Source organism: Notamacropus eugenii, chromosome 5 (assembly GCF_028372415.1).
Source record: "Notamacropus eugenii isolate mMacEug1 chromosome 5, mMacEug1.pri_v2, whole genome shotgun sequence".
Lineage (NCBI taxonomy): Eukaryota > Metazoa > Chordata > Mammalia > Diprotodontia > Macropodidae > Notamacropus > Notamacropus eugenii.
In genome coordinates, this window is record NC_092876.1 from 125,515,363 (window position 1) to 125,535,504 (window position 20,142).

The 20,142-nt window shown below is 38.8% G+C and overlaps 1 protein-coding gene across 1 annotated transcript in view; it reads left to right on the plus strand.

Moving 5' to 3' along the window:
- INTS4 (integrator complex subunit 4) overlaps positions 1–20,142 on the plus strand; it is an 86,140-nt gene that overhangs the window by 24,019 nt on the left and 41,979 nt on the right. Inside the window, exons 7-12 of the mRNA XM_072610751.1 lie at positions 2,738–2,826; positions 3,205–3,325; positions 10,294–10,365; positions 10,942–11,116; positions 13,543–13,748; positions 18,567–18,709. Coding sequence (XP_072466852.1) covers positions 2,738–2,826; positions 3,205–3,325; positions 10,294–10,365; positions 10,942–11,116; positions 13,543–13,748; positions 18,567–18,709 — 806 coding nt within the window. The remainder of the gene's footprint in view (positions 1–2,737; positions 2,827–3,204; positions 3,326–10,293; positions 10,366–10,941; positions 11,117–13,542; positions 13,749–18,566; positions 18,710–20,142) is intronic.

Consider the following 20,142-nt stretch of genomic DNA (forward strand, 5'->3'; position numbering starts at 1 on the left):
CCTGCACACTGATTATGTTCTGAGCTCCTTGAAGATAGTGACACAGTTTATCCAGTTTTGTTATCTTCCTCAGCGTGTTTGTTGATGGATTTGTGATCTTATCATTTTGAGGACTCCCTCCACTGATGCAAATTGCAGTCTACCCATATTCCTTGTTCTAGGAAACTTTTTGTCCATATTTTCTAAGAAATCCTATGTTTTCTAATACATCCAGAGATCTACTCAGTGGACTTGGGAGGACTTACTCTTATTCTCTTAGGGTCTTCGGAGTGCTGGTCCATCTGTTGATATTCGTTCTCTTTGGCCCGCTTCCTGTTGTGGTTGTACATGTTCATTGTTTCTTTGTTTGTATGATTAGTTATACTAATTGTTTTTTCTAATGTTGAACTATCCTTGAATCCCTGGTATGGATCCAACTTGGTTACAGTAAGTTGTTTTCAAATTATGTACACACTTGCATGAATACATATAAGTTTCCTCATGAGGATTTTATTTAAAATTTTTTCATCAATATATATTAGTGAGATTGATCTAGATTTCTCTTTCTTTACCTTGACTTTTCCTGATTTGGCTATCAGGATTGATGATATTTGTTTCATAAAACGAGTTTCATAGGATGCTTTTTGTCTTGATATTTCAGAATTACTTTCAGCATAGGTATTAATTGCTCTTTAGATGTTTGATAGAATTCACTCATAAATCTGCTTGAACCAGGTGTCTTTTCTTTGGCTTTTCATTGTGACATTCTTGATTTCTTTTTTTCTGAGTGGGTTAGGGTCTGTATTTCTTGTTTGTTTTAGTTGGAGTATTTTATATTTTTCCAGATATTCATAAATTTGAATTCTCAGTTTTGTTGGGTTTATGATTATGTATGGTAATTTTTGATAATTCTTTTCCTTTATATTATGAATTTACCTTGTTCATTTTCTTTTTCTTGATTATGTTGGCTATGTTTTGATTTTTGTTAGTCTCTTTAAAAAAAACCAACAGCTCTTTGTTTATCTGTTCTATGGGATTTTTTTGCTTTTGAATTTATTTTTCCTCTGAAGTTTAAGATTTCTCCTTTTATACTTGTTTCAGGGTTCCTGATTTGTTTTTTAGTCTGTTTAATTGCATACTCAGTTCATTGTCTACTCTGTCATTTTTACTGCTCTTCTATCCCAACTCATTGCTGGTAGCATTCTGCAGCCCCTTATGTCCACCCTTTATATTCAGTTTTTCTTTTGAGGCATTGGCAGTTAACTTTTGTGGTGAGGATGTTCCATGATTCATAGTCATATCACATCTTTAGCCCAATGTGTGATATTACAGAGATTGAGTTTTTATAGACTTGTGATCATTGAAAGTATTACAAAATTTCCCAGATTCATCGTTGGCTAATCATTTCCTCTTCAATTTTGGCCCCAGCTCATTATCTGTCTTTCTGATTTGAATAGGAGCATCTAGGTGGCACAGGACTTGGAGTCCAGAAAGATCTGGGTTTGATCTGCTTCAGACCCTTACTAGATATGTGACTCATAGGTCACAGATGAGTTTCCTTGTCTTTAAAATGGGGATGATAATAACAGTACCTACTTTATGGGATGATTGTTGGATTAAATGATATAGTATGTAAAGAGCTTTGTAAATCTTAAAATGCTATGTAAATCATCATTATTGAAATTATGCTCATTAGTAGACTAACAGGATGTCTTTTCTGGCTGTATAGTGTAATGTGGGCAATAGGTTTTTTCATCTAAGGTCCCTCCACTCCACCATCACCACAATCCCCAGTGTGGATGATAATAATCTTTCATATTGCTGTGGGTTTCTCTGAGGAGCTCTTATAGAGTTTTTGATATTAAAACAATTTTTTGCCATATGCAAATAGTAATGTGGTGCAGTGGATGAAGTGGACCAGGAGTCCAGAAGACTTGAATTCAAGTCTAGCCTCAGATACTTAGTAGTTGTATGACCCTGGGCAAATCACTTAGCCTTTGTTGGCCTTGTTCCTTTATCGTTAAAATGGGGGCAGTAACAGTACCTACCTTCCAGAGTTGTTTGTAAAGCACTTAGCACAGTGCCTGGCACACAGTAGGTGCTTAATAAAGATTTGCTTTGTTCCTTCCTCACTGTTACAGTGATAGTCTTTGACTCGCTTTTGGTAGGCATTTTTAGTAGCCAAAGGCCTGTGAAAACACTGATTTGCCACAGGGCTTTTGTGTAGTGTGACACCCACTTAAAATACTGGAACAATGTTCCTGAAGTTTGTGTGATTGTATTAGTACAACTACAGTTGCTTTGGTAATAAGGGGAAAGCAGTGCTGCAGTTGTTAGATGAAATGCTAGAAAAGCTAGTCATTTTACTTAATTGTAAGTCTCTGTTTACCGTCTTATCCAAATCCCATCCCCAAGTGTGCAAGAAGGCTGCCCCTAAGGGTCACTGAACGCCAAAGATTCCACACCTAAAATCTATAACAACAAATGTTTATTAAGTGAGCACTATGCACAGTGTGAGGGAAATAAAAGTTTTAGATTACAAATGGAACTTATAATTTGTTAGAGGTTAAGATGATAATGTTACAATTTAACTAGATTAAAGAATTATAAAATAAAGTTATTTATTCTAATGGCCCAGGTATATTTTAATTGGCCTAACCTAGCTGTCTTATCTTCCTTTCAAAAATAGTTTGAAAATCACTTTGGGGAATGAAAGAGGAATGTATAATTAAAGTATTATTGGAAATTTTGATTACAGGCCTGTAAACTGCTCTCTGATGATTATGAACAAGTACGCAGTGCTGCTGTCCAGTTGATTTGGGTTCTTAGTCAACTCTATCCTGAAAGGTGAGTATGGGAGTGAAAAGAAACTTCTGTTCATCATCGAACAAATTTTTCCCTTCCCACTCATAAAACCCCAGAACTCACTGGAAATGTACAAGGTTCACATAGTAGAAGGATGTGAAAGTGCTATGTTATTGTTACTGAACTCAATAATTATAAATGACTGCCTGTTTCAGAACACTAAGATCAAAACACCATTGCCATAACTAAATTGATTTTAAGTAGTTTCATATTCCAAAAGTGAAAGTATTTGCTCTGATCATCTTGCTGTAGGGGTAGGCTTATTTTTAATGTTCTCATCTACATTATAGCTATTTTTTTACGTTGATCCCAAACCTAAGAACTCATGTTTTGGAATGTGCTTTTTTTTTTTCTTTTAAGCATTGTCCCCATTCCTTCTTCTAATGAGGAAATTCGCTTAGTTGATGATGCTTTTGGAAAAATTTGTCACATGGTCAGTGATGGGTCTTGGGTGGTTCGAGTCCAAGCAGCAAAGCTTTTGGTAAGTCATATTTTTTTCTCCCTGCTAATATTAGAAATAGGGTTTGATTTTGGGGGGGAAATTTTTTAATCAAAAACATTGAACATGTGCATTGAAGAGGTAATTAATGTAATGATAGAATTTACCCTTTAATAGTGAGCTCCCCTCATTCATTTTGGTATGGTTTAATTTGTATACAACTTTTCAGGAATTCATACCTCCTACTAACCAAGGCATTGAATAAAAGCATTCTAGTCCTAGCTCTCTCAATGACTGATAATGTGGCCTTGAGAAAAATCACCTAACCCTTCTTGTGTGAGATACCTTGTATAGTGACATAAGTAACGATATAAAGCTATAGGTGGGAGAAGCAGAGCAACATTCACTTAAGTCCCCTGAGCCTGGCTCCTCATCTATCAAAAAAGATGATGTAATGATACCAAGCTATATTTAGAGGCCAGTATCTGCATGATTGATTGATAAGTGCTCCTGCCCTGTGAATTGAACTTTGAATCAAGATCTCAGTGAAGATATAGTTTCTTTACTAATGCAGATTGGCTACTGGTCTACAACTAAATGACTTACCCAAGGTAACACAGCCAGTATGTGTCAGAAGTAGGACCTGAATCCAGGATTCCATCTTGGAAGTAAGCCCTTTATCCAGGGTGCCATATTGCCTCATAGCTACTTTGGAAAACCCAAAATAGTTGTCATATTTGATCAGCTCCCTTAATGAGGACATTGCAGTCCTGATCCTACTGTTGCCCTACCAAACCAGGGTAGATTTTATGGAACAGATCTTTTCTTACAATCTCTATAGAGACCATTATAAGACTGTAACTGTTTTTAATATAGAAACAGCTCTAGCGATAGAACAGGTGTCTTTGGGTCTCTTGTTGAGGCCTATACTTTTGGCCTCATTATCATTGTCATTGTATAGTAGTGATGATGATGATGACAAGGATGAAGACAATACTTTACATTTTAAAGGACTTTTCAGTTTGTGTACTGTATAGGTAGTGTATTAGTCCCATTTTACGAAACTGATGATACTGAGACATGATGAGATTAGGTCTTGCCATGTTTTTCTACTTTATTTGCTATGCTATAACAAAATGCAAATCACTTTTCAAAATTTAATATATATATTAGTCTAGAAAATAACACACCATGTATGGTTGCTTCACTTGGCCAGGGTATGTTAAAAAAGATGGCCTTTGAAGCCATCTAGCCCTGAAATGTAGTAGCAGAAACTCTTTTGACTCTGATTAGGTAGGCATAGGCCCTTCCTAGAATGTTGGAAATTATGTCAAAAGTAAAACAGAGCTAAAAGGGAATGTACAAGGTTCACGTGATGGAAGGATGTGAGAGTACAATGTTGTTGTTATTACCCAACCAAAGATGCTAGGATCATCCATTGCATCCTGGGCCATCTCCAGTTGTTTTTACTGTTGTCCTGCCACTGGACTTCCATGACTCTGAAAGAGAAAGTGAGGCCACAACTTTGTGCAATTCTGTCTCATTTAAATCTGAGTCAAGACATCATCCTGTGGTATCATTGGTCCCCTTTGAAAATGAAGGGTAAACAACACCCAGTTATCCTTGGAAGGCCCCTTTTTGTATCTCCAGCCCTTAACATAGTGCCTGGCACATAGTAGGCATTAACTAAATGTTTAATGATTGATTAATTGATCTTGCCCCTCTTTCTCTCTTTTTCCTCTCTTAACTGCCAACATCCCTTAGCTGTCACAAGGGCACTCCAGAGAATCAAGTCAGCACAGTGACATTTAATGTGGTCTTCCTTCAACTTTTGCTGTAACTGAAACATAACCATCGTTGTATTTACTAATTTAAACATTTTAAGGTCTTTTTGAAGTCCAATTACTTCTATTTGCTTTTTTGAGTTCTATTACTTTTCTGCAAAAGGACTTAAAAATATGTTTGTAAATTTCCTAAGATTTCAACATGAAAATGTTACTATCAGATGGCAGAAAAAAGCATTTTCTTAGGACTCAGGTGACTGTAGTTGTAGCCCTGACTCTGGTGCTTTCTATCCATGTGACATTGGGCAAGGCTTATAAACTCTTAAGGCCTCAGTTTCCTCCTTGGTATTAATGGTAATAATTCTCATTTTGTAGTGTTTTACCATTTTCATATGCCACTATGAGGTAGATAGACTATGCATTAGTCTCAGTCTCTCTCTATCTCTGTCTCTCTATTTCTCTTTTTAAAGTATCTCTTTGACAGATGAAGAACCAGGCTCAGGGGGCTTAAATGAATGTTGCTCTGCTTCTCTCATCTACAAAATGAAGGAGCTAGACTAAGTTATCTTTAAGATAACTTGCAGCTCTGACCTTTGCTTCTGTGGAACTTGTCAGACAAGCAGCACACCTTTTTTAAGAACCTGCTATGGTGGGCCAAGCACTGGGCACTGTGTTGGGTCAGAAAGACAGAAATGAAAGCCCCTTAAGAAGCTTTTGTTTGTTGAGAGAAACCATGTGTATGTCAGTAAGTGGGTGCAAAATTTTGCCAAGGTCGGGGTGGGGAGGATGTGGGGTGTAAGTCAAGAGAGGCTTCCTCCTCTCTCTCCCAGGGGTTAGTTTTCCTGGATGAAGATTTTTGTTTGCATGTTCTCTAGCACTAAAGATGTATAAGAATTCTAGATTTATAAATGGGCTTTTTATTTAATATTTACCAAATAAGTGGTACCTAAAAGCTTAAAATCAGTGTGAAAAATCGCTCTTTGACTTCTAGATTTATTAAAAGTTCCTTTCACATATTTATAAAGTAACTTCTTTGTGTCAAAATCCTGGCTCTGGTGCTTGCAGAGAGAAAAAGCTGGCCTCAGACATGCTCTGTGATTCATGGAGCTCCCTCTGTGCTTGCGAATGTGTAACGTGCACATATTCCCTATTCAGAATCAGATCAGGTGTGACTTAGTACATTTAACCTTTCCTAATTTCCCACCCCCCTCCTCGCTGAGAGTCGATGGTGTTTTCACTCTTCTCAAATATTTCTAGAAGAATCAGAATTAGTTAACATACATTAAGCACTTTCTGTGTGCCAGGTGGTAGGCTAAATGCTGGGGATAGAAAGGCAAACAACAGCCTCTGCTTCAAGGAGTTCACTGTATAATGGGGGAGATAACATTGCAAATAGCTATGTACAAACAGGATCTATACAGGATAAATTGGGAGTAATCTCAGAGAGAAGGTAAGATAAAGGAGGACTGGGAAAGACTTCTTGCAGAAGGTGGGACTTTAGCGGGCATTTGATGGAAGTCAAGACAAGTAGGAGGCAGAGGAGAGATTGTGTTCCAGACATGGGAGGTAGCCAGGGAGAATTCACTGAGTCAGGATGGGGAGGATCCTTGCCTGAACTGTGGATCACTGACTGCATGGAGGGGAGACAACTGGAAAGGTAGGAATGGACCAGATGATGAAGGACTTCAAAAGCCATTGAAAAGGAGATGATGTGATCAGACCTGTACTTTTGGAAGATCAGTTTTGACAGCTGAGTGGAGGTTGGATTGGAGTGATGAGAAGAAACAGCTGACTCTCACGATAATCTGAGCAAGAGAGGGTGAAGGCTTGCAAGAGAGTGATTGCAGTGTCCTCGAAGAGAGGGAGGCACATATGTGAGAGATGTTATGAAGGTAGAAAAACAGGACTTGGTATGAGATACTGGATATGAGAAGTGAGAAAGAGACTTTTCTGGCATCTGAATTGTGAGCCTGGGTGACTGGGAGATGGTAGAGAAAGGATAAAGAGTTCAGTTTTGGACATGTCAAGTTCAAGATGTCAGTGGAACAGCCAATCTGAGGTGTCTATTAGGCAACTGAGGCTATGAGACTGCAGGTTAAAAGAGATGTTAGAGCTGGCCAGGTAAAATTGAGATTTATCTGCAGGGAGATAGTCACTGAAGCCTTGAGAGCTGATGAGTCCACCAAGTGAAATAGTACAGAAAAAAAGAGAGTCTAGGAGAGAGCTTGGGAAGGACCCCTTCAGTTAACAGGTATGATGTGGATAAAAATCCCCAAGTGAAACAAAGCAGGAGTCATCAAGCAGGTGAAGGGAGAACCCAGAGAGAGCATTGTGAGAAAAATTTAGAAAAGAGTATCAAGGAGAAGAAAGTATTGACACTGTCAAAGTGAGGACTGAGAAAAGGCCATTAGATATGTCAACTAAGAGATTCCTGGTTACTTTGGAATAACTTTATGAGCCTTCTCTTTAAGACACCTCGTTCCCTGCCCCATATTAAGCTTATCTGCGTATAGTATGTTGACCCTTCCACTCAATAGACTATGAACTTCCTGAGGACACGTGTTATTTTTGTTATAGTCACTGTTGTCTTGAGAAAGAAATCAGTTTTGCATGTAGTAATATCAGTATTTTTGCCCAAACTAATAAATGTCCGCTAAACTTAATCAACCATACGATTAGTCCCTTATATAGTTACAAAACAAAGGGATATGTAAAGTGCAAGGGGAGGGAGCTGTTATCCTGACCGAATAGGGAAGGCTGCCATAGGAGTAGTTGGATTTGATTGGGCTTTAATGGATTGAAAAGAATCAAGTAAGTGAAGAGAGAGAAAGGATATTCCAGACATTAATGGAGAGACAGGGCAGGTGGCAAGCATATTCTTCATTCTGACATCAAGAAAGACGTACTTTTCAAAGAAAAGACTTTACAGAATTACAAAAGTGTGTCTGTGTCTATGTGTGGACTGTCCCATGAAATACTTTTTTTAGTGCTGGTTAAATGTAGTCATTCTAAAATGTGATAAATAATGGTGATACTGCAGAGTGTGTGTGTGTGTGTGTGTGTGTGTGTGTGTGTGTGTGTGTGTGTGTGTGTGTGTGTGGTTTTTAGGGACTTTACCTACATAAAGTAGTTGTTGCTTTTTGTGATATGGTGGGAAGAGCACACAATATCAGGATACGTAGAATCTTTTCTGGATTACCCTGTTTGAATTTCATTTTCATCTGTAAGATAGGGATAAGCTGGACTACATCTATCTCTAGATTAGTCAGTCAGGATAGTGAGGGGACTAGAAACCATGCCATAGAAAGATCCATCAAAGACAGTATTTCACATGTAATCTTACAGTTTTCTGCCCTGATGAGAACACATCTGGAGTATTGTGTGTATTTCTAGGTTCTATTTAGTTCTTCTTTAGCAAACTGCTGACTCGCTTTTCAAGCTCTTCTGTGGCCTGAGCCCATTTCATATTCATTTTGGAGGTACTGGAGGCAGAAGCCTTGACTTCCTCTGACAGTATGCATTGTTCTTCTTCATCTGAAAGGATGGGAGGAGACACCTGTTCACCAAGAAAGTAACCTTCTATGGTCTTATTTTTTTTTCCCTTTTTTGGGCATTTTCCCAGCCAGTTACTTGACTTCTGCATCCTTTGTCAAGAGGAGGGTCCTAGTGTTCTTCCTTCCCCCAGGATTGTGTTCAGGGCTGAGGTTCAGATCAGCTGCTCAGTTCCCACAGTGGCTTTAAGCTGAGCTGCTCAAACAACGAACCCAGGCTGCCTCCACGGCCACTGTAGCTGCCCACTGCCTGCTGCTGCTGCCTCTGGCAGCACCTAGGGCCAGTGCTGGGGGGGACTCTGCTCCCCTCTTGCTCAGTTGGGAAAGCCCTCCCACACTGACCTTTGAAACTTTCTTGGTCACTTATGGGTTCAGGGGTCTGGGACCCTCCCTGCTGGGGATTCTGCCCCAGAGGCTTGTTCTGGTCCTGTTCTTCCCTTTGCCTTGTGGCCAGGGCTGGGCTCTGCTCCACTCAGCATCCTGTGGGATAGACCTTTCCTGTCCACCCTCCAGGTTACCTTTGGCTGGAAACCTCTTTTGCTCTGTTGTTCTGTGGCTTCTGCTACTCTAGAATTTGTTGAGAGTCATTTTTTACAGGTACTTTGTGGGCTGTGGGGGAAATGCTAGAGTATATGTGTCTTTCTACTCTGCCTTCTTGGCTCTGCCCCCTTAGGTATCACATTTTAGAACGGATATTGATAAACTGGGGGGGGAAGGGGGGGCGTGCGCGCATCCTTCGTTGCCAAAGAAGACCATACCATCAGAGAAATAGTGACATGACTTACACTTGACTTTGTTTTGAATGAGGGAGGGTTGTGCAGGTCACCAGCCTCACTTCTCCAGAGCCATCTGAAGCCAGTGACCAGATATTCATCAGGATGACTGGTGATGACCCAGGATGAGGCAATTGGGGTTAAGTGACTTGCCCAAGGTCACACAGCTAGTGAGTGTCAAGTATCTGAGGTGAGATTTGAACTCAGGTCCTCCTGAGTCCTGCACTAGTGCTCTATCTGCTGCACCACCTAGCTGCCCCATATTGATAAACTAGAACAGGTCTAGAGGAGGGCAGCTGGGATGGGGAAGGGATTGGAGACCTTGTAATAAGGAGGGTTGACTGAAGGAACTGGAGAAGTTTCATTTGGAGAAGACTTAGGTGGGCATGATAGTGGTGCAGTCTTTTTTTTTTTTTTTCTTCTCCTTAGCCCTAGGGGGCAGAATGGTTAGTAGTGAGTAAAAATGGCAAAAGAGCAGATTTAGTCTCTGCCTAAGAAAACACTTATTAAGAATTAGATCAGTTCTTATGTAGGATAGAATGTCTCAGGAGGGAGCAGCTTCCCCATCACTAGGAGTTTTCTAACACACTGATACACACCTGATACTTGTCAGAAATGTTGAAGAGGAGATTCCTATTCAGGCATTGTTTATCATGTTTTAGACAGATAAGGTTAGGAAGGTTGGAAGTTTGTCCAGTTCTAAGATTCAATATTTACCCTCCATTTTTTATCATAGGACTATTTCAGTGATTCTTGTCAGGGGAGAGGCTTTTAAATGATAAAGAACCCTAGGTATTTGAGCTCCTATAGTATTTGTTAATAAACTACAGTATGTGAATTACAAGACAGTGTTCAAAGCATACAAGCTGTTTTATATGCTTAATTGAGTCATCATTTTACAGGGTTCCATGGGGCAAGTAAGTTCCCATTTTTTGGAGCAGACCCTTGATAAGAAACTCATGTCGGATCTCAGGGTAAGCTGGTATTTCTTCACATAATTTAAACTTTTTAACAAATGTTCCTTGGTTCAGTATATACTGAGTATAAACTTTTCAGGTTTATCCCTCTCTTGAGACATCTTGTGAGTGGTTAGCTGATTAACATTTTGCAACTGAAAAACTAAATAACAAATTACTTCATTAGTGTGCAGTATAATACGTAGGAGGAGGAAGAGGAATCCCCCCAAAAATTAGTGTGGATAATGAGTTTCACTTTTAAAAGAGGAAGATTTAACATGGAAATCTCCTGGCTTTACTAGGTGTCACTTGATTGAGGTAGAATGATTCAGTTCTGATTTTTGACATACTGTTCTTTATAATACCTTGCAGCCCATTTTCAGCAGTAGTTCCTACTTGATAGCCATGGAAGCTCTACTTTCTTTAAAATTTTTCACATAATTTTTTTTGATAGAATTGAACTATAACTAGAAAAATCTCCTGACACCTCTATTACTTGGGTGGGAACTAGGGGAAAAATAATTTTTAATTGTATTATAAATAGACTTTGTGAATGTTTTCTATGAATATTAATTTTAATGTTGATCTTGGCAGAGGAAGCGCACAGCACATGAGCGTGCCAAAGAACTGTACAGCTCAGGAGAGTTTTCCAGTGGCAGAAAATGGGGTGATGATGCCCCCAAAGAGGAAATAGATACAGGCGCTGTGAATTTGATTGAATCCGGAGCCTGTGGAGCCTTTGTCCATGGGTTGGAAGATGAAATGTATGGTAAGTACTACCCTAAAGCCTTCTTGGACAGAGAGAGGAGAAAGCTGGTCCTAGAAACAACCTTAATAACAGTGCCTCAATGAGGACAATGATAAAAACTCACACATAGGGCTTTTAAGGATTCCAAAATGCCATCCTACAAGCTGGGTGGAATTCCTATTAATATCCCCATCACTGAAAGGCATTGTACTGCAGTGGAAAGTACTACATTTGGCGTTGGAAGATCTTGGGTGAGTTGTTTAACTTCACTGAACCTCAGTTTCTATAACTATAAAATGAGGATTATAATATTTGTATATCTACCTCATGCCGAGTATACAGAGTAATAAAAAACATGATCTGTACCTGTTCTTAATGTCTGTACAGTTGATTCAGGGCATAAGTTGGCTCACAGTATGCTGAGGGCCAGATGAGTTTTTCCAACAGAGTTATGGTAATGATCATTTGAGGCGATGAACATGATGCCTGTGAACCATCTTCTAAATATAAGTTATTATTAATATATAATTATGTGACCTTTATTACAAGCCCTGATGGCACTATTTCCCACTGAATCAGGACTTGGCTTAATTAGGAGAATGTATGAGGACAGCCTGGCTGAGGTTCACTTAAACTAAGATCAGAAAATTCTATTCCAGTACATTATAAGCACTAGGTAGAGAATATAATACTCTAGTTTCTTTCCTTCTCTTGCTGTCTAATTGAGACTTTGAGGTGCTGGAATTGTCAAATTAATGAAGTTTTCAGGGCTCATAGAAAAGCATTGCAGGCTTGACATAGGTGGGAAAATTAGCCAGCTGTTTGTATGTGTGGGACATGACTCCATTCCTGAATTTTTTTGGTAATATTTGACAAGTTCATTAATGTGTTCATTGTCTTATGTTTAATCTCACTGGCTTGTAATTCAAGAAAGTCCTTTATCTTTTAGACAGTGGGAAGAATTACCAAAAAAATCGTGTGTTGTAGTAGAAAGAATGGACCTTGAGTCCGAAGACTTAGGTTAGAATCCTAGCTCTGATGCTTCCTAGCTATGTGACCATTGGTAAGTCACTTAACCTTCCTGAGCTCCCAGCTTCCTCATCTGTTACATGGAGGTAATGATGCTTGAGAAAAAGGTGTTTTGTAAGGCTTAAAGTGCCATATAAATGGAAGCTATTATTAAGTTATCTAAATTCTTTAATGACAAGGATTGGTTCATAAACTATGTCTCCAGGGCCTTGCTCTGGAGACAAATTACTGCTACTACTTGCTATTGCTCATGTATCTTTGGGCAAGTCCCTTTCTTTCCCTGAGCCTCAACTTCTATAATGGGAGATGGGACTTTTTTACAGTATGTGCACTAAGTGTTGAGGAAGATCCACCCCAATTCCATGACCTCCCCTTAGTCATAAGAGAGAGATGCACACCTGTTTACATCTCCACACCACACCCTGACTCACCTATTAACCAGAGAAATAACTGGTAGTTAGAGGGGTGGGTGTTCTGTTCCCAGCCACTAGGCCTGACTTCTAACTCAAAAGTTGCTTTGGCTCACCTTCTTAAAGCCATAAAACAGAAAAGGCCCCTTCTCTGGGCTCAGGCCTTGTAACACGTCAGCCTTTTTTGATTCCACCAACATTTATTAACTACCTACCCTTGGCTAAGTTCTGAAAATTAATAGCTATCCATAGACATATAATTGTAAGCATAAAAATAAAGGAATAAATTTTTCATAAAGCCCTTAATACTTTTAAGTAAAATCAAACATATTATCAAACAAGAAATAGGTTTATTCTGTGTTCCTTTTCAAGCCCATCTTACAGTTCTACTGCCTTTGGCTTTGTTTTCTCTTTCTGTAAACTCAATGTGAATGCCGTTCTGGTTCTACTGACATCACTTTGGAACCTGTGTATTTTAAGGACTTGACCTGGTAGAGTTTTTTAGTCTGAGAACTCTGGTCCCTCTGCCAAGCAGCGGCCCAGAGTCCCTCACCCCAGCACCTGGGGCTGGCGTCATTTAGATTAAAGAATTATTAAGCCTGTTTTCATGGTTGTAAATGCCTTTTCATTACTTGAGATTTTTGCTCATAAAATCCATACTGCAGATTTATAGGAAAGACTCTTGACCGTCTTCCCCTTGAACAAATTAGACAGATACCGTTGACACACGTGTCACCTTTCTTAAAGACTTTCCTGCTGACAGAGCACTTTTCTTACAACAGATCTGAAAGATGAGTAGCTCAAGGCTTTTTATTACCATTTTACAGGACAGCAATCTGGCAAAGAGAGGGCAGGTGACCCATGGCTCCTCACAAGCTTGTGGTGGAGTGGGGACTGAAGCCCAGGTCTGTTTGTACAAATCCTGGACTCCTTCCCCAATGCCAGAGCACCGGTGAGTGAGACTTGGAGAGACTCACAGACGCTGCCATTCTTTCTTTCTCTCCACAGAGGTCCGGATTGCTGCGGTAGAGGCTCTCTGCATGCTGGCCCAGTCTTCGCCCTCTTTTGCAGAGAAGTGCCTTGATTTTTTAGTAGATATGTTCAATGATGAAATTGAAGAGGTACGCCTCCAATCAATACACACCATGAGAAAGATCTCCAATAATATTACCCTCCGAGAGGATCAGCTCGATACTGTGCTGGCTGTCTTAGAGGTCAGTAGGGCATGTTCTGTGCATACCTTATATCATCTTCTCAGGGTTTGATTTCACCTAGCACTAACTGTGCTTCCGTTGGGCTTCCTGGTGGGATGGTGGGGCTTTGAATTTTTCAGCTATTTGTTAATTAATCCTCCAAGTCTTTATTGTTTTGGTACCTGTGGTTGTGCAAGGTCCCACGCTAGTCATGGTAGAAGAAACAAAGATAAATAAGATACCATCCTTGCTGTCCAAGGAAGATATGGTTTAGTAGGAGAGAGAAGACATGTTTACAGATAGCTTTATTTCAAATATAAGTACAGCAAGAAAGATATAAAATCCTTTTTCCTTATTTTATTTTTTTAACAGAACATTTATCTCCACTAAAATCTCCCTTTGGTGCAAAGTTCTTCACCTGAAGTCCACAGATCATCCCTCAAGAGGGGTTCATGAACTTGGATGGGGGAAAGGAATCACATCTTTATCTCACTATAACTTGTTTACTTTATAACCCTTTTATAAAAACACGATTCTGAGGAAGGAGGCTGTAGGCTTCCCCGGACTGACTGCCTGAGGGGACCTATACCCAGGGAAGAGCCCCTGCTCTGGTAATGACTCTGGATCAAGTTCTTCTCAAGCGGCAAAGGTCTCCAGAATCGGCATGGAAAAAGGTTGCAGATCTTTGGTCACAAGTTGGCAGCGATTTTCTGACCATTAGAACTCATGAAACTGTCTCCTGAGGTGTAGAGGGGCTGTAATTTGTAGCTCTGGAGAGTATACACACCCTGGTGATATCACAGAACCTTAGAATTGGACCTCAGAGGTCTTCTGGTTCAGGCCCTCCCCTGTCAAGAATCACTGAAACAACATACCTGAAAAGTTGGGAGCCTGCTCCTTGTGGAGGGAGGTCTTAGGGAGTTGGTCATTACACACAAAGCTTAAATTGACTTCTCTGCAACCAAGCAGAGTGAACCTAACCCCTCCTCTGTGCGATAGCCCTTCAGACACTTGAAGGCAAGTCTCACAACCCCAAATCAGAATCATTCTAGGCCTGTCTTGCCTGAATCCTTCAGCTGAGACCCTTCTTTCTTGATTGTCTCAAGGGAGCACAGTCCTCCAGGCATGTTATAATTAGGTCCAGGGAGAGCAAGACTGTCCCCTTTCCCATCTGTGGTTGCCCACTTCTCTTCATGCATGAGCTCATTTCACAGTGTGGTATCATTTAGCTCACAAGTCTATAAGACCCTCTTTTTTCAAACAGATTGCTGTCTAGCTATGTCTTTTCTATTTTAAATTTGTATAAAGTTGACTTCTTGAATTTCATTTTAAGACTTTATGTTGATTCCTATTTAATTTCATCTTATTAGCTTCACCCCATTCTGCATTTGGATATTATAAATCCTTGAAGTAATGTAAGTCTAGAGATAGAAATTATGGATAGTAATAGCTCTTGTACTGTCTTTGAGCTTGAACAGCAACCCTAGTGGAATCAAAAGCAATAGGGAAAAGAACATCTCATTTATAATAATCATGATAGCATCTTAGTCATAGCATCACTTATGGAATTCAGCTTTGCATTGCCTCCCAAAAGGTGAGGTTGGAGGTGGGGTGGGATGGGATGGGGTAATGACTTAGAAGGTATATGATACCAATTCAACTAAATTCAAGAGATATTTTTTAAACATCAGCTTCGTGTAAGACACTCTACTTAGTTGCAGGGATACAAAAATGAACAACAAATGCACAGCAGAGTTTCAGCTAGAGAAGTGAAATCAGGGAGAGGTTTCACTTCTTGCTTGGGAAATGAAGTTAGAACCCAAGAAGGCTTCCTGGATGAGATGGCATCTAAGCTGGTCCTTGAAGTAAGACAGATTTCAGGAGCCACAGATGGGCAGGAAGTTTCTTCCAGTTTTAGGGAATAGCCTTCATAAATTAATGTAGATACTAGAGGACAAGATGAGATTGGGAAAAGATGTGCTTGTTGGTTTGTTTTAGCTTCTTTTATTTACTTATTTTTCCTTGAGAAAATTTATTTCAGTTGAGGATAGGAAAATCCTTAGAGATGCCTTGTCAGTTTTTTGGGTTTTTTTTTGTTCTGCTGTCTCTTTTTCTCTTTAAATTAAACATTTTTTCAGTTAATCAACATCTGCACTCTCTCCCTCCCACATCTCCTTGCTTCCCTACTTGAAAAAGAAAAACAAAGCTTTGTGACCAATAGGTATAATCAAGCCAAACACATGACTGACTAAGAAGACAAACATGTCTCATTCAGTGTCCTGAGTCTGCTCCTTCTCTTTGGGAGGTGGGGGAGGGAGAATCACTAATCCTCTGGAATCACAAGTAGCCATGATGTTGATCAGATTTCTTAAGTCTTTCAGAAGTTGTTCTGATGCAGTTAGTTTTAAGCCACTATCATACCTATGACAATATTACTATTTTTTAATTAAGTTTTCATTTAGTTATGGTAGGATAATAGCTCCTATGTTTATAACACTCTACATTTTAAAAAAATATTTTCCTCATAGTAGTTGTGTGAATTCGATACTGTAAGTATTGTTGCATTATTAATATTAGTATTCCAATATTACAGATAAGGAAACTGGAGATGGGGAGCTGCCTTTGTAAAATATTATATTTGTTAGTCAAGACCTTGGAGATTGTCTTCTAAAATGGTATAAGAAGGTTTTTACCAATGTTTCTGCTAGGCATACACCCACACATATATACATATATGTATACACGTGTGTGTGTGTGTAAAAGATGTTATATCCTACCAATGTCAGAAACAAAGAGGAAAGGTTCTATCTATATGTACAAAATATTTCTAGGAGCATTTTGGTATGTGGATGTAATGGAATATTATTGTGCTGAATGAAATGGTAAATATGAAGAATTCAGAAAAACTTGAGCAGACTCGTGCAAACTGATACAGAGTCTAATAAGCAAAACTGGAAGAACATCTTAAATGATGAACATAATTGTATAAAGAAAAACAACTTTGAAAGACTTGAGGTTTTTAAGGTTATAGTTTGACCTCCGACCTGTATAATAAATAATCATGACTTCAGAAGACTGATGATCAAACCAACCCCTAAGCAAGATAGCTGGTAGACAAGAGGATACAAAAGTGGAAAGTGACATGCAAAAGAAAAAAAAGAAAAGAACATTAATAACATTTAAAAATTCACAGAAAAAAGTAAAAAGGCTTAGAAGGCAAACAGCTTTGTTAACATCTAGTTAAATTTAATATATACTTTTTAAAAAACTTACATTAAAAAAGTCAGTTTGATATACAGCCTCTTTTTCTTTGTATATTGGAAGGTTTGCTGGTGATTCATAAGTTCGTAATTTAAAAAGTTAGAGAAGTAGCATTTATATTAATAAAGCATTTTGATTCCTTTTTTAAAAAAAACAAGAAAAATGAGCTATAGATCCAGAAGTTTGTATGGAATGGGAGCTAAGAGTAGTTTTGTGAATGTGAAGTTACAGGATTACATCTCAAATATGTCTTTATTGGGCATTTTACCTCTAAACTGTCATTCCCTGTGTCTTACTCATTTTTGTTTTATGACTCAACATTGAACAGTACTTTTGCATGTAATAGGTAATATATTTGTTGGGCTGAATTAATTTACATTTGCTCTTTGGAACCAAAACAACTTTCGTTCCTAATTGCTCCATTTTGTTATTGATAGTACATCCATTCAGATATTTCTGGAGGACTTTTTTGGGGATTGAAGGTGGGCAAAAGCAGCCCCAGACTAAAAAATTGTGGATACTTGTATACTAATCCCAGTTAACTACCACCTCTTTTATTATGTAATTATTGGGAAAGTCACTTACCCTCAAACGAACCCCAGTTTTGTCTTCCATAAAATGAGATTGGCCTATCAGATAATTTCTTAAGGTCCCTTCCAATTCTAACTACTTTTTTTTAAAGACTAGGTCTCTCCATGTTTCCCAGTCTAAAAGTGCAAGGGCTACTTAATGGGTCCATCTTCACCATTGATTGTCATAGGAGCTTTGAACTATTCTGTTTCTAACTTGGGTTAGTTTGCCCCTACTTAGGCAACCTGGCTGACCACCATGCTCCCAGGAGTTTACCACACAGATGCCATACTTAGTGCAGATACTCATTCATCATAGCCCACTGTAGTGGAGAACTCCCAAACTGCATATACCCTCAGCAATAGGGATTGATAGGCTGAGCCACCATGTCTGGTCTATTGTATTTTTTAAAGTTCCCTTCCATTTCTCTCTCTGTTCATAAGGTCTTCAGCCTTTCAGCCTTGACATTCTGTAAGTCTATAAAGTCACAGAAATAAGACTAGCTCCTTGTATTTAGATCGTCAGAGTTTAATTATTCCAGATGTGCTGTTTCTCTGTTCTCTTTTTTTCTGGGTTTTGAGGCCCCTTCTAGCTCTGAAACTTTATGATTGTTGGATCTTTCACACTTCTGCTATGATTTGGACCAGATGACTTCTGAGATCTCTCCTCGTTGACTATAGGATCGTAGATTTAGAGCTGGAAGGGACCTGAGAGACAGTTTTACCTAACCTATTAAGAAGTTAGATATCCTCTTAATCTTCTGGGCTAGAAATAGACATGAATACAGCTTGGTACAGTTGAAAGAAGATTGAATTTGGAGTCAGAGGACCCAAGTTCAAATTGCACCACTGCCACTTACTCCCTGTGTGACCTTGGGAAAGTAACTTCCCCTTTCTTGGACTAGAAGGCTTACAGTCACTTTCAGCATTGCATCTATGATCCTATAATACTGTGTGGGTATCTTGTTTAACATGAATATCTTTAAATTTACATTCATCTTTTTAAAAGGATTCCTCACGAGATATTCGAGAAGCTCTTCATGAACTACTATGTTACACAAATGTGTCTACCAAAGAAGGGATCCATCTTGCACTGGTTGAGCTCCTGAAGAATTTAGCTAAGTACCCAACAGATAGAGAATCTATATGGAAGTAAGTCGTTTTTTTTTTCTTTTTTTGGATTTGTTCACTTAAATTTAAAAAAAAATACCTAGTTTACCATATTGGTCCAAATAGTTCACTTTTCCCATCAAATTTTGTCTATCTAAATTCTGAGTGTAACCTATAATGGGTATTATATTTCAGTGTTTCCCTATTTTTCCTTTCAAACAATACTTTGCATTTCTGTGTCTTTTTAAGGTTTACAAAACACTCTTTCGCAACAACCTTTTGACCTGGTTTGCAGATATTAGGGTAGTTTTACAGATGACAAAACTGATATACACTAATATTAGTTAATTTACTCTAGGTAACATAGTAAGCAGTCATACAAATATGGAATTAAACACATTCCCTGCCCTTAAAAAGCTCACAGTTCAGGAGGTGGAAGAAAGATACATGTACACATATCTGTAAGATAAACTTTAGGTATGAAAGAGATGTCTGTACAGTTTGTTATGAAAAATTCTAAAAGAGACAGATCACTTTTCTTAGGGAGAATTAAGGAAGGCTTCATGGAAGAACTATAATCTGAATTGGTCCTTGAAGAAAGGGAATGAGTTGAACAGGCATAGATGGAATGGAATCCATTTCAAAAAGCAACAGGTGTGACATGAGGATTGATTGAAGGTTCGAGTTTCCAAGCATATTGATTTAGTAATCAACGTATGCCAGTTGCTTAACACATCGGGACTGTCAGACCTCTAGCTTGGCACTGGACCCTGAATTCAGAGGGAAACAGACTTTGTGTATTGAAAGAAAACAATTAACAGAATATAAACCAGGATACAAGATTAGATAATCTGATTTATAATTGGAGGAAAAATTAGGGACTTTCTAAGTTGGGAGGGGAAGAGTAGACAGATGCAATTCCAAAGAGGTGTTGCTCCCCAAGTGTCTGTATTCAATCAAAGAAACAAGGAAAAAGTAACAGATTGTCCAGTATGGGATCAAGTTTTAGATAAGACATATAGATTATTTGAGATGTATAATTGTGAGAAAATTTCTTGCATCAGTCTTTGGATATGACTGGGTTTCTGGTGAGGATAACCTAGGTCCTCAGTTAAAGGTCTCTTAGTTAAGGGTAGAGGTGGTCTAGTTTCCTAGCCATGCAGGGCTAGGTTCAGACAATGCAATGAAGTTTTTTCATAAGACAGAAATTGGACAAGACTCAAAATTGAAAAGACAGGAAACTGAGTTGGATCCAAAATTGAGTATAAGATGGAGTCGAAGTGGTTCACTCAATTCCAAAAATTCACACACAGGCTTGGGAAATAGGACAGGGCAGCATGGAGGATGGTGAGAAGCCTCTTTTGTCTCCAATAGAAAATTATGGGGAGTAATTGAAGTAAGGTGGTCAGATTATGTAAGGCCTAAGCATGTTTGGCAGTGGAGTTTATCTTCTGTAATGTACAATGGGGAGTTAG